Here is a 15,396-nt window from a genome sequence, read left to right as displayed (position 1 = left end):
ATGAGTTTTTATGTGGGGGAACTTCCAGACCCAATGATGGAGAAGAATTGCCAGGGGCCCTGCTTCTCCTGTCACCTATCTCCAAAGAGCTGGTGCATTCCCCTTCCCTTGAGTGCACTTTTCCTGATTCTGTCTTTTCTAGTAGTCCTTGGAATCTCTGTTATCTGCCCTTTTTCCTTAGCAACCAGGATACATCTTTCCTGTTGTGGATTCATCTGAGATCAGGTACTCCCTATTAGTTATTTTCTGCAAATATTACTGCACAGTTAAAGAATCTCCTTCCCAAATGGCAAATGCTAAATGTGAAACCTTTGCAAAGGGGATTAGGCATGTCTCTTGCTTTGCAGGACCTAAAGACCAGGGACTCATTAAGAATTCACTACATAATTAACTAACAGTACAATGGTATACATGTCTCCTCAGAATTAAGTATCTTTGTCTTTAATGGGTAAGTGGGTACAGGATCGCAGCCTAGGCTTTGACTGAAGGTTGGCATTGGGGTAACAGGGTTCTTGTACCTTTAACAGTTGTAACTCCACAATCAAGACCAGCAGGGCATCGCTGACTCCCCATAGGTGTGAGGTTGTTGGGGTGGGGGAGAAAGAGAATTAGCAATGGCTGCACTCTCTCTAATTTTATGTTATGCCATGCCCCATGGCTGTCATTTTGCAAATGGTGCTCACAGCACTCTCTCAAAATCTGAAATGTACCCACTGGTCTAAAAAGGCTGGCAATTCCTTCTCTATCCGGAGAGGGAGAGAAACACCCTTAGAAATGGCAATTGGCCACCCCCTATTCTGGAGCACTCATTCTGCCCACCCGCCTACCCCAAAAATGCAACTCTCCCTGGAGCCTGGGGAATGATTCCTTCATAATTGTTCGGCGCAAGGTAGCACTCCAATGAGACAATATTACTTACAATGGATTCATGAACTATGAGAGCACCTGCTGACGCACGTCAAGGCAAGCAGCAAATTTTACATTGGCTCACCAGTCTTAAATAATTTTAAAAGGACTTAAAAATCAATTTGAATTTATCATGTAATGCACATAAGCCTTATGTACACTATAAATCTCTGCAGCTACCCTCAGACTCCTCCACAACTAGTATCACTGAAATATGAAGTAGGAAACCTTTTTTGACGGTAGCAAAATTCCAGCCTGGAGGATACAAATAATTTCCATGATAAAGTCTGAGAAGATTTTTCTCACCCCAAAGTTCCAACATGCTATTTTCTCTTGCTGGGAGGTAGCAGCCTACACGTAGGAAAACCTCTCCTTATCCTCACCACTACCACCTCGTCCAAATTATCGGTTCCTACAGGTTACAAAACTACTAAAGACAGTTAAACCCTCAAATGTGCAACAAACCCACCATCAAATCCCAATTCTACAGAAAATGTAGGACCATCTTCTGTCCACTCCAAGCGGTTTTTGGAATCGACATTTGATAGTTCTTCAGAAAGGCTTGGCTGCCTGCTGGGGTTCCTGGAGGACTATTTGGCTTGGGAACTCAAGGAGCATGCCAACTTTGTGATGCATTCTTGGGATTCATCCTTATGGCCAGTTCTGACCCATGAGTCTGGAGGCGAGCGCTGCCATGACAGTAGCTCATCAGGTCTATGGCCTCATGAAGGCAAGTGAGGTAAAATGAGGCTGAGGACCCCATCAAGTAGCCGTGGGGAATTTTTGGTCTTCCAGGTGTTATTGGACTTCAGATCACGTCAGCCCCAGCCAACTGTCAGGGATGATGGAAGCTGTAGTCCAGCAGGTTTCCCAGCCCTGCCTTAAAGGAATAAATGTGTTTCCAAACAACACCAACATGGGGTGGCAATTTTCAACATTGGCCGGAGTTTCAGCTCTACACTCTGAATAGTTTTGAACTACGGAGACTGCTTCTGCCCCTTCTGTTTACTTATCAAAGGGCCCACGTCCAATGGGCCAGGGAAGCATAGATTAGTAACCGGTAAACCCAACACTGGAAGGAAGCTCCAGACTTGAACTTACAAGAACTGAACAGGGTGGTTCATGACAGATGCTCTTGGAGGTCGCTGATTCATAGGGTCGCCAGAAGTTGTGATCGACTTGAAGGCACACAACAACAACAACAACAACCCCAACACACAATTCAGCAAATTGCAAACACCAGAAAGTGAAGAGCTCATTAGGCTTTCTTTTTCTCAAATCTACGCATCTCAGCCTTCTTCTGAGGAGCACTTTCAACAGACAGTTCGGCTCCTACATATATTACCAGCACTAATGATAAGTCAGGCAGAAAGAGACGTAACGGAGGGACTTGCCTGTTATCACAATAGCAGAGAACAGCAAAGGACTTTTCTTCATTATCCCACGGCTTTCTATCATGTAGATTTTTAGCTCTTTAGACTGCAAGCCTATCCACACTTCTGATCTGTGTACTGCCCTCAAGTCCATTCCGACTTAGGGTGACCCTACGAATAGGGTATTCATGAGGCTGAGAGGCAGTGACTGGCTACCTGAGAGGAAATCCCATTTGCAGTGGGGCTTACTTCCAAGTAGACATGCTAGGCTTGTGCCATACGGAATTAATCTCAAAAATGGCAAACATAATGTCAGTTAAGCCAAACCAATGTGAAGACATCTAAGGTGGCTATGCCAAAAGTGCATGTGTCTTCTTCACACACACCCATTAACACTATTTTTTAAAACATTAAAGTTCTGTTGCTTTATGATGTTGCCTTTGGTTTAATGCTGCAGTTTTCTGCATTGGTTTTATCTATTGTTAATTTGTGTTATTCCTATGCTTGCGATTTTTTTTACTTGTAAGAAAAATATTTTTAAAGCAGAATACTAAGAACATAAGAATATATGAAGAGCCTGCTGGATCAGGCCAGTGGCCCACCTAGACCAGCATCCTGTTGTCACAGTGGCCAACCAGGTGCCTGGGGGAAGCCCGCAAGCAGGACCCGAGGGCAAGAACACTCTCCCCTCCTTTGGTTTCCAGCAACTGGTATTTGGAAGCATACTGCCTCTGACTGTGGAGGCAGAGCATAGCCTTTGTGGCTAGTAGCTTTTGATACTGTTTATCCTTCATGAATTTGTCTAATCCTCTTTTACAGCCAAACAAGTTGGTGGCCATCACTGCCTCTTGTGGGAGTGAGTTCCATAGTTTAACTGTGTGCTGCTTGAAGAAGTACTTCCTTTGATCTGTCCTGAATCTTCCAATATTCAGCTTCACTTGATATCCATGAGTTCTAGTATTATGAGAGACGGAGAAACACTTTTCTCTATCCACTTTCTCGATGGCATGCATAATTTTATGCACTTCTATCATGTTGCCTCTGACTCACCTTTTCTCTAAACTAAAAAGCCCCAAATGCTGCAACCTTTCCTCCTAGGGAAGTCACGCCATCCCCCTGATCAATTTGGTTGCCCTTTTTTGAACCTTTTCCGGGAAACCAGGACTGTACACAGTATTCCAAATGTGGTCAAGATGATATCGGCAGTTTTATTTCCAATACCTTTCCTAATGATCCCTACAATGGACTTTCCCTTTTTCACAACTGCCTCACTGTAATGCCAGTAATAATACATAGGCACAAAGGCCATCCAAAACCTGCACGACTATCAGATGGATTCTGCAACATGTATAAATTAAGCTAATTTGTATATTTGTTTTGCAATGCTTGCTGATTTTGCATGATTTATGATGCTTCTGCTAATCACGGGGAGGGGCATGGAGTTCAGCAGGGCACTAAAATCTCAACCCCCAACCGTTGGGAATCTTATTCAGCCCCTTCACTCTGGCTTTGGAGATTTCACCTGCCATTGCCCGCACACTTTTGAGTATATCTGAGGGACCATGAGGGCTAGAAACTTGGAGATGAAGATCAATGAACTACTTACAACTGCTAACCACAATACAAATATATATAATGACACAGGCTGCGATTCTCAGCATGCTGATTTCTGTGCCCAATGCAGCATTCTGTGGCTTTTCTGACTATAGGGGGGTTTGCAGCACAACCCTGCAAATCTGGATTGTGCTTTGAAGATTGGCACACAAGGGATGGAGAATACCAGTTGAATTGCGGGGTGGAGGCAAAGGAGACTGGCTAGTGACAGTCCTCAATCTAATGAGACCCTTTCTGTACATGTTTAGGTCTTCTCCTTGGCGAGAGATGCCGTGGGACAGCAGCAGCCAGTCTCTGGCCTAGTGTTCCCATGTGGAGCTGTTGTGCTGCGAATGTGCAACTATAACCAATATGGTGGTTCTGTGAAGCTTATGTGGACACTTATAGATACTGGCCACATCCAAGATGAGAGCCTACAGAGGATGTGCGGCTGCTGCCAGCACAGACCTGGTTTTGAATGAAAGGTGTGGCCACTGCACTAAAGGAAAGGAAAGCAGGGCCCAGCTGGCCACCTCTCATCAGATATCTCTTAGAAAAAAAGACATGGGAGAGAGAATACGAAGACATATCAAGAGGTCAAAGTTGACACAACAGAGCTGTAACCCTATTGAAGGCTGTAGCTCAGCCCGTCCTTCTACTACTTTGAGGACAGCCCAAGAGGTTGCAGCAGATGCAATTCCTACCTTCCCATCTGGTCCACTTGCCACGGAGAAGACGTACTCCAACTGGAGGACCACTCCAAATGCTGGGTGACGGACCATCTCTGTCAAGTGGATGCGGCTTCGCAGGACGAGAGCTTGCCCCTCCGAACTTCATTTGGAATGCCGCAACAGAAGAACCAAAGGAAAGGGAGGGGGGAGAGAGAGAGAGAGAGACTCAACTGCTACATGCCATCCACCTGCACGTCATATATTTTATGGTCCTGAGCATCTTTCTTTTGTCCTAATGTCTGCTTCAAGAGGAACAAAGTACTGCAGGAGTGGGGAAGCCAAGGCCTGCGCGTCCCTAATGCTCCCCCCGACCTCTCTATCCAGCTCTCTATCCAAGGACACAAATCCTCTCCTCAGGTCACACCCCACACTGGCCCTGCTTTGCATTCTCCTCAAGAGCTTCTGCCTGTTAGGAAGGTGTTCTTGAACTATGATCATGCCTCTGGCTTGCCTGAAGGAAGGAAAGAGATATGTGTGTGTGCATGTGCACGGACAGAAACCACTGACTTGCCCATGTCTGGAATGTGATCTACTGTAGAAAGGAGAGACCAGTCTGTTGCTCTGACCACTTGTGCCTCTGGCCCCATCCACCCTGGCACGTAGTTCCTGGAAGGCTGCCCACGATGGAATGGGCTGGAAAGGGCTCCCCACCCTTGAACCACTGACTGCTCAACTTGGGGAGGTTAATATCACCAGAGTTGGACAGCCTCTGTTTAGTGTTTTTGGCAAGTTGATTTGGTTGATCTCTCTCCACCACCGAAGCTCCACAGGAGTTCAGCAGGCTTTGGTCATCAGGAACCCACGATACCACTGCTTGCATGACATCAGGCCCCCCAGCTGAACAATCATTCTCTCCTGTTGCTCTAACCCACCTCCTCACTAGTATTTAAGACACGATAGAACTACCAGTTAAGAGTTACTGACGTTTTTATATATTATATTTGTTCTGTATTTTAGTGTTGCATTTTTATATTTTTATCAATATACTGCCCTGGAGTGTAATTGGCCAAGACTGATAACTAACTGAATAAACAGTGGGAGAATACAAGGTGGTCCCTCCTCCATGCCACCAAAGATGCCAGGCATGCCATTCCAGGCACTGAGAAAGTCTCCTTCTCACCTGGGTTTGGTATTGGCTCTGTGCTTCCTGTGCAAGCTTCCAGTCCGCCCCCGAGCCATCTCAGACTCTGGCACCACCACTACCACCTGTGGGGGCTGCACAAAGCAAAGGCCGTTGTGCACCCCGACATGCAGCCGTCTCTCTTGCACCGCAAGGGTGTTGCCGTCCAACGCAGAGTTACCCTAGGGAAATCCACAGGGGACTAAGTCATCTTTCAAAACACAAGGAGCAGCCCCACAAAAATGTGACCTGGCAGTTCTTGAATGGCCAGCTGGAATGGAAACCGTCGCAGGAGCCTGACACAGCTGGCCTTTCAGCAGAGCTGATGGGATGGGCTGTGCCTGCCGTCACTTTCACTGGTGCAGCCTGCAGGAATGGCTGATACCAGGGGATGGTTAAGGAGGAAGAGGCCTGACTTACAGCAGGGCTGATGGAAGAGGGAAAACTAACGCGGTGCTCCCTTCCTCTTTCTTCAAAAACACTGGAAATAGTTCCTGATTAAGGATCCAGCTAACTTATCAAATTTCATTGAATTTGTTTTACTGCAATACCAATGTACTGTGAGGAGCAGGCAGGGAAGGTAATTTTAGGCAGGAGGTCCTCAACTAATAAAAATGAACGCTGCCCCAGAGTGACTGCTGGATATTAAAGTGTTTCATCTTCCCCCCCTCTGAAAATTGACAAATCAACAAGGCGCATCCTTGGGGGTTATTACTGCTTCCTCAATTGCAAGAGCTGAAACACAAACATTAAAACTCTGAATTTGCTCTGTGTGCTCGCTAATCACAAGCAGCCTGGCCACCACGTGGCCCATGAGCATTTGTTTATTCTACAAGGTGGAGAGGGGAAAGAGCCACAAGAAGGCTGAGAAGTTAAATTATGAAATTCGATCTCACAGGAGGCAGTGATGGCCACCAACTTGGACAACTCTAAACGAGGATTAGACAAGCTCGTGGAGGATAAGACTTAGCAATGGCTACTAACCCTCATGGATGTGCTCTGCCTCTGAATAGCAGTTGCTGGGAATCACAAGAGAGGAAAGGGCTCTTGCGCTCAGGTCCTGCTTGTGGGCTCCCTATTGGGGCATCTGGCTGGCCACAGTGGGAACAGGATGCTGAACTAGATGGGCCACTGGCCTGATCCAGCAGGCTCTTGTTTTCTTAGAAGAGAACAGTCTCTGAGTCAGAAGAAAAAACTTTCTAACTGTTAGAGCCATATGACCTGGGAGACCAGGGTTTGAATCCCCACACAGCCATGAAGCTCACTGGGTGACCTTGGGCCAGTCACTGCCTCTCAGCCTCAGAGGGAGGCAATGGTAACCCCCCTCTGAATACCGTTTACCATGAACACCCTATTCATAGGGTCGCCACAAGTTGGGATCGACTTGAAGGCAGTCCATCCAGGCCTCATCTTGAATACTGCGTCCAGTTCTGGTCTCCACACTTCAAGAAGGATGCAGACAAACTGGAACAGGTTCAGAGGAGGACAAGGATGATCAGGGAACTAGAAACAAAGCCCTACGAGGAGAGACTGAAAGAACTGGGCATGTTTAGCCTGGAGAGAAGACTGAGGGGAGATATGATAGCACTCTTCATGAAAGGTTGTCACTTAGAGGAGGGCCAGGATCTCTTCTCAATTGTCCCAGAGTGCAGGACATGGAATAATGGGCTCAAGTTGCAGGAAGCCAGATTTCGACTGGACGTCAGGAAAAACCTCCTAACTGTTAGAGCCATACGACAAAGGAACCAATGACCTAGAGAGGTGGTGGGCTCTGCGACACTGGAGGCATTCAAGAGGCAGCTGGACATCCATCTGTCAGGGATGCTTTGATTTGGATTCCTCATTGAGCAGGGGGTTGGACTTGACGGCCTTATAGGCCCCTTCCAACTCAACTATTCTATGATCCTAAGGAAAACTAAGGCAATAAAACGACTCAACTCTCCTCACAAAAAATAAAGCTTCTAAAGTAATCCACACGCAAAGAAACAAACATTGGTCTAGATAATGGGAATTTCATTCCTCTTAGAAATAATCATTGTTTTTCATTGTGTGATATTGTAGGAGACAAGAAATCCAGCTATTTACTTGCATGGAGAATCCAGTTTTCTGAATACTACTTTCATTTTTTAAGGGTGTATAGTCCTCATGAGCTAGATTATCTTCTAGAGTAGCTTTCACTAACCTGGTGCCCTCCAGATGTTCTGGGCTATAATACATGCTGGCTGGGAGTTGTAGTCCAAAACATCTGGAAGGCACCAGGTTGGTGAATGCTGTTCTAGAAGATACCAGAAAAAGCCTACTGAAAGCTCAGAAGCCTGTGCAATGGCTGAATAAGGTTTTCATTGGGGTTCCATGACATGCATAACTCCTCCTCACCAAGACAAGACAAGCCAGAATAAATTCTGTAAAACAGTACCAAGTGATGAATAAATTATACAAAAGGAGAGCAATTATGCAAATATTTTCAGGTTGCATAACTGACATAGCTCGCAGAACCAGGATTTGCTAGAATTTGGATTACCTGGTTATAGAATTGTAGGGGGTTTGTTGCCACTTGCCACTCTTGTGGTAGCTTGGACTACACAGGGCCAGCTCATCCATACCACAGGGTGAAGCAACCTGCTTCAGGCACCATAAGGCCATGAGTGGGGGAAGATGAAAGCAGGAATTAGTGTCTGAATAGTGTAGCGAGACTTTTTAAAGTGTTGCTCCTAGCAAGGGAGGGAATCACTATTTTGGCTCCATTTCAACACAGCGAGATGGTTGGGCACACTAGGACGCAAACACGTTCTTGACAAAAGGTATGCCTGGTCCTTCTCTAGAAATAAAGTGTGATGCATTAGTAGGCCAAAGACTTAAACTGGTTGTGCTTCAGGGTGACTCTGAAGAACAACACTTCAATCTGGGAGGAACAAAACATCTTTCTACTAGTGTTCTGAATACAACACACTCCTGGTCCCTTGGAGGTAAGAAAGGAAGACTCTTATCAGTTTGGGTTCCTCTCGGCTACTCATTTTTTCCAGTCTTAAGTTCAGTTTTCCCCATTCTACATCCACATCATTATGGTGTATGTATTTCTAAAGTCCTCATGAAAATTCATCAGAATTTTAGTGCACATTTCTCCTAATGTACACAATTTTGTGTGTAATGTTGCCTAATATACACATTTTTACAAGCAATTATTTCCTAATATAATGCATCTTTGTATGTTATTTTCACTGATGTATGCATTTTAGTACACATTATTTGGCTGGAAAACTGCACTGTAAAATTCAGAGAAGTCTGAATGTTGAAAGGATGCTGTGCTTCAGTTTGTGTATTGTTGTGGGAAGTATGAATGACACAAGAAATGCAAACTGAACTGCATTTATTCCCCATCCTTACTTGGAGGTCTCAACTCCCCTCTCCTGCCCGCATCCCTTTCCTTGCATTTTGTGCCTTTCCAGGCCTTGGAGAATGAGTACCTGATCGCTCATAAGCAGTTCCAAGAGCTCCTCCTCAAATCTCTCTAACGAAGGGTACAGGTGGATAGAGAGCTTCTCCAGGTACCATGTCACTGTCTTCATGAGTCGTGGTTTCTGGAATAAATCCCCTGCAAAGAGAGTCACAGGTCATAGTACAACTGCCAGACCAAGCCTTTGACATCCTCGCCGATGAAAGGGAGGACTGATTTAAACGTTGCTAAACTGAGGTTCAGGCTATATAAGAATGCCCGTTGTTGTATCAACATTACAAACAGGGAGCGAAAGCCTGAAATCTTTAGCAACTTGGGTGTCATAGTTTACTTCAAATAGATAATTTACCCCGAAGAATAATCTTGGCAATTTCCCCCCTAAAAGTGCAAAAAGAGTTGTTTAATGTGCAAATATGATTGTTAATAACCGATTAAGGAGAAAACTGCAAAACAGACATTGCTAATTTTTTGTTGTTTTCTGTTGAGATCTTATATTTTATTTCATCCTGCCTTTGTATTTAAAACAGTTAAGCTAACACATTAGAATAAAGTAAAACACAAAACAAAAAATTTAACACAGCCACCAAAAATCAAAGAGTCCACTCAATTTATTGTTATTATAATGCAGTGTCTAATCAGTCAAAAGGCATCTCAAAGACTGCTGGAAAAAGCAGGGTTCTACTGCCTACCAAAAGGAGAACAGAGATAGAACAAAATGGCCCTTCTTTGAGAGGGTACCCAGTACGCACATGAAGATGTGGCCTGCGTTAGAATCGCCTGCAATATGGAGATGAGCCATGGGCTCACTTCTGAAGATCTGTGATAACATGATGACTCTGCACTCTCTATCAGATACTTACAAGTGTTATAAAATTATTACAAAACCTGTTATGGAGCAGGTTCAGAGGAGGGCAACAAGGATGATCAGAGGACTGGAAACAAAGCCCTATGAGCAGAGACTGAAATAAATTGGGCATGCTTAGCCTAAGAAGAGAAGAGTGAAGGGAGATATGAGCACTCTTCAAGTACATGAAAGGTTGTCACACAGAGGAGGGCCGGGATCTTTTCTCAATCGTCCCAGAGTGCAGGACACGGAATAATGGGCTCAAGTTGCAGGAAGTCAGATTTTGACTGAACATCAGGAAAAACTTCCTAACTGTTAGAGGGGTACAACAATGGGACCAATTAGCTAGGAAGGTGGTGAGCAATACTGGAGGCCTTTAAGAGGCAGCTGGACAGCCACCTGCTGGGTATGCTTTAAGCTGGATTCCTGCATTGAGCAGGGGGTTGGACTCAATGGCTTTATAGGCCCCTTCCAACTCTACTAGTCTATGGCATGTGGCTCCTATTCAGGGTTCCACTCAACCAGCCATGCCATTTGGCAGGCTCCTCCATTCGATTCCCTCTTCTCTTCACCAGCAGACAGTCAGCATTCAGTTGCTACTGAAAATGCTCAGTCCTCACTGAGATGGGGCTTTTTTGGGGGGGGGGGAGGTCCCCCCAACAGCTTTTTTCTTTTTTGTCCTTCAGCAAACCTAGAGGTTGCAAGCCATCTCATATCTCCTTCTTCAAGGATGGTGCTGTTTTGGCTGCATAAGATGTGGTACTAAGAGAATGGCTTTGCAATTCATGAATGGGTTAAGCACTGGAATTCACGGTCTGAAATTCCCAGAAAATAATTAGTTTCCACACATAATTTATGTTATCAAATGTCACTTTATTATTCAGAAACCCTCAATATAAAATACTGAGCAAGCGGTATGGAAATTAAACCTGCAAATATCATCAAAAGTTGGAATTTAAGGCTGCCAGAGCTGATTCTTCTCATTTATGGTGGAAATGTGCAAAAAAAGCAGAATGATATTGGAAGGTATACTGGAAGTAATTCAACTGATTTTTTAATACTCTGTAACTCATGATCCACTGACAACTTCATTGAACAGAATAGGAGATTCGTTTAAAACAAGGAGAGAAGATTATTTTAGAACATGTGTTAGTAGCAACTAAAATAGCCTGGGCTCAGAATTCAGAAAAAAATACGCAGTGCCCTCTGACTCTAAACTGGCTGAGGGAAATTCTTGGTATTGTAGAAACTGACTTAACTAATAAACTAACATAATAGGGGCTATATTCCATGAGACTTAGGAGAGAAGTGAAATGTGTTTCTCAGTTATTAGAATACATATTGTAACAATTATTACTGGGGAAAATATTTGTGATTTAATATCCGTTATTAACTCTTGTAAGAAATATACTGTGCACACTGTCATTGGAAACACATTTTTTAGTAATTTAATATCTATCATATATTATATATGTTTGAATTTTTCTTCTTTTTCTTTAAATTAAAAATCAATACAAAAATGTATTGATGCTTGTGCGCACTTGTGCGATGACATAATTCCTTGCTAAAAACAACGGAGAATCTTGTGGTGCAGACAAGCCAACTTATTGTAACATCAACGTTTGTGGGCCAAACTCCTTTGTCAGGGGCATGGCAAAGGTCCCAAGGCACAGCCTGAAGGCAGCTTATGCGGCAACCTTGCTGAAGCTAAGCTAGCGTGGATCTGGTCTGGCCTGGGCCTTGATGGGGACACCCTAAGAACCCTTAGGGGGCCCATACTCTTTTGAGCTCCACCATGAAAGAAAGGAAGGGTATAAAGGAAGTAAATTAATACATTACTGAATTAACCTCAACCCGGATACAGACGGAACAACGGAAATATTATTACCAAGTGAGAAGAAAATGCAAGGGACAGGTCAAGCCCTGGCCTGGTGTCAGTCATGGAATCCTCAGAGGACAATGCAGACTCCCCACAGGTCGAGGACCTTGAGGAGAAGGCAGGGCCCCCTAGACCAAGTGCTGGGGACTTCCCTGAGGGGCCTTCTGGGGGGCAGGTAGTGGAAACCTGCTTAAGAACCCTTAGACCTGCCAGAGGAAGAGGTGGGGCCACCCCCAGCCCGCGAGAACGCCAGCACCAAAAAGTCTGCCCTGAAGAACAACACCACAGCACACATCTATGGACCAAGAGTTGTCACACAGTCTCCTCGTCAGAAATCCCTGAAGCTTCTTTATTGCCACCTGATGTGGGTTAGGATGGGCTGCTGCCTTCCCATTTTTCTTTTCTTATTATGATGGAGAGTTAAAATCCAAGTGAAAAGGGTAAAAGAAAACCTATCAGAATGAAAGCAATCCATTCACAGCTGGTCATGAACTGGCAAAGGAAGGTGAACAGTGTACAAGAACACCAAACAAGGGACAATTCCTTTGTCTAGTGGGCCAGCCCTTCCCGGTATCTATTCAGCTCATACCGGATGGTGTCAAATCTTCCTATGAATTCATATATAAGTCTTTAATATGATGGGAAGACAGCCAGTGTGGTGTAATGGTTAAGGTGTTGGACTACGACCTGGGAGACCAGGGTTCGAATCCCCACACAGCCACAAAGCTCCCTGAGCGACCTTGGGCCACTCACTGCCTCTCAGCCTCAGAGGAAGGCAATGGGAAACCCCCTCTGAATACCTTGAAAACCCTATTCATAGGGTTGCCATAAGTCGGAATCGACTTGAAGGCAGTCCAGCCAGCAATATGGTGGGGGAGCTGAGTTGTTACATCATATTTTAAGTCATCTTGGATGGCTTCAAAAGGGGTTTAGACAAATGAATGGAGGATAAGGCTGTCAATGGCTACTAGCTTTGATAGCTATGAACTACTTCTCAGGATGGAGGCAGCATATTTTAGAATACCAGTTTCTGGGAATCACAAGCAGGGTGCCTGCTGTTGCACTCCGCTCCTGCTAGTGGGCTTTCCGAAACAGGCGTCTAATTGGCCACTGTACAAAACAAGATCGGCCTTTGATCTGATCCAGCAAGGCTCTTCTGATGTTCTTATGGGCATTTCAAATTTTACATTACATTTGAGTCCTACTTGTTGTTTTTTAGACTATGGCTGAATCAGAGTCTATTTTACCCCACTGTCATACTAACAAATGTCCTTTTTATAAGCATGTTGGAAGACTTACAAGACCCCTAGAACATACAGTCTACCCACCAGTCTTCAAGGTGCCAGAAAAGGGGCTTTGCACCTTAGTTGCTTCCCATGCAGTGTCAGCATGAGTCACAGCTCTCCTACAGCCTCTGTAGAAGTGGCATTTATATTAGGCTTAAAAAAGCAATGAAGTGCATAAAATCTTGTACTAAAAAAAAGAGAAAAACTTCTCACTTTTTCTAAAAAAAATATCAAGTACAATTAATAAACAAATGCTAAAACGGCTGACGCTATCTGAGTCCTACTACAAAAATGCCTTGGGCAACAAATTGTAGCTTTCAATCATTCACAGAAAGCACATCAGGAGGAAGGAACAGCTGTTCTTCCTTTGGCTCAGCTGTTTTTTACTTCCTGGCCACTTGGGAGAAAGTTCCACTTGAGCAAACTCCAACACGGCACTAAAAGCAGCAGTGGCGGCAGCAGCAAGACATCTCCAACTTTTCAAGGCCTTCTGTCACATATCATGCCTGTCACAAACTACAAGTCTTGGGGCCCATAATGCCAACATCTGGGGCCCTTCCAAAGAAAGGATATGACATGCAGGCCTGTAGCCAGAAATGCTGTGGTGGTGTGTGGAAGAGACTTTAGATGGTTTGAAAAACAGGCTGGCCAGATTAACGAAGGACAGCATCCTCTTCCCACCAGCACAAAAGATGGTGGGTTTAGGGGCAAGATAGCTCTCCAGTGTGAAAAGAAAAGGCTTACAATGGAGCCAGCATCTAGGACCAAACTCCGGCAAGGGGACAAGCAGCAGCATCCCAGACAGCAACAGAGGCTTCTTATATGAGGCCTTGCGGCCCCAACCCACCTGATAAATCAGTAGAGGCCCTAATCCTGTAAGCAAGCAAATCCGATGCATATAGAAGGGCAAGCCCTGCTGAAGACACATCAGCCAGAGCTTCTGTAAAGGTAAATCCTAAGTCACCAGCCTTTCGAAGTTCCCCAAAACTGTATTTCAGAAAACCTTGTGATGGTTCTTCATCAACAGCTCCTAAGTAAACTTAGCAGCCATGGGGTAAGCGGATATGACCTTTTATGGATTGGTAGCTGGTTTAAGCAACTGGAAACAGAGTAGAAATAAATGGTCGGTTCTCACGTGGGAGTATGTGAGCAGTGGTGTCCCCCAAGGATCTGTATTGGGAGTGATCCTTTTTACTTATTCATAAATGATCTAGAGTTAGCAGTGAGGGGTCTAAGTTTACAGATGATACTAGTTTACTCAAGGTGGTGAAAACCAAAGATGACTGCAAACAGCTCCAAAAGGATCTCTTCAAACTTGGTGAATGGACAACAAAATAGCAAATGTAGTTCAGCGTAAGTGTAAAGTGAGGAACATTGGGGCAAAATAAATACTAACTTTTCATATATGTTAAGGAGATGTTATGCAGAGCAGTAAATATGCATAACAACAGGCCACTGTGCACATTCACCAGGCCTCATGAAGAATGCACGTATAAGCTGTCCATGATGAGTGAATTGCGTACATTTCCCATTCAATGTACATAATCTACAACAATCCTTGGAGAGTGTGCATATTTTGTACATTCTCTGGGCAATGTGCACATTCTCCGGGCAATGTGCACATTCTCCATTCAGAATGCTTAGTCTCCAAGAAATATGCCTTTCTCCCTAATCTCTAGTTCAGATGTATACAAACTGCACCCCTTTCCCCCTGGCTGCTTCTGACTCACTGCCTAAACTTACCCACAACACAGCCTCCCATTAAGCAATGGAAAGAAAGAGGAGAGGGCTTCCAGAGGGGAAAAAATAACCCTTTTCTGCAGTACGGCTTCCTTCCCACCACTTCCAGCTGTTCCCAGTTTGCTGAGCAACAAAAGGTGGATCACATGGAGAGGAACGTTTAAAATCATCCTTCCCCTTCCCATCATCCTGATGAAAGCCCCCCCCAATGCTGCTATTAAGCTTTCGAAGAAGCTCAAAAGCAGCATGGGGTCAATCATCATCATCAAAATCTCAGTGGAAGGAAGAGTTAACCAGCTGAGGAATGGTGACCCAGCTGGGAGAGAAAGAGTGAAACCTGACATCATGCAAAGAAGCTGAACGCTGGAAGATTCAGCAGGACAGACAAGAGAAATACTTCTTCACTCAGTCCATAGTTAAACTATGGAATTGGCTACACAAGAAGCACTGACGGCCACCAACTTGTTTGG

General features: G+C 44.7%; 1 protein-coding gene across 6 annotated transcripts in view; it reads right to left on the bottom strand.

Annotated features, from left to right (window-relative positions):
* Nucleotides 1-15,396, bottom strand: part of NPHP4 (nephrocystin 4) — a 172,056-nt gene that overhangs the window by 103,923 nt on the left and 52,737 nt on the right. For all 6 annotated transcript variants that reach the window (XM_061601417.1, XM_061601422.1, XM_061601421.1 and 3 more), the window contains 3 exons: nt 9,188-9,315; nt 5,724-5,905; nt 4,577-4,703 (listed from right to left, as the gene is read on the bottom strand). In XM_061601417.1, coding sequence (XP_061457401.1) covers nt 4,577-4,703; nt 5,724-5,905; nt 9,188-9,315 — 437 coding nt within the window. The remainder of the gene's footprint in view (nt 1-4,576; nt 4,704-5,723; nt 5,906-9,187; nt 9,316-15,396) is intronic.

The sequence above is a fragment of the Rhineura floridana genome, chromosome 18 (assembly GCF_030035675.1).
Source record: "Rhineura floridana isolate rRhiFlo1 chromosome 18, rRhiFlo1.hap2, whole genome shotgun sequence".
In the NCBI taxonomy this organism is placed as follows: Eukaryota; Metazoa; Chordata; class Lepidosauria; order Squamata; family Rhineuridae; genus Rhineura; species Rhineura floridana.
This window is presented reverse-complemented; position numbering and strand designations above follow the sequence as displayed.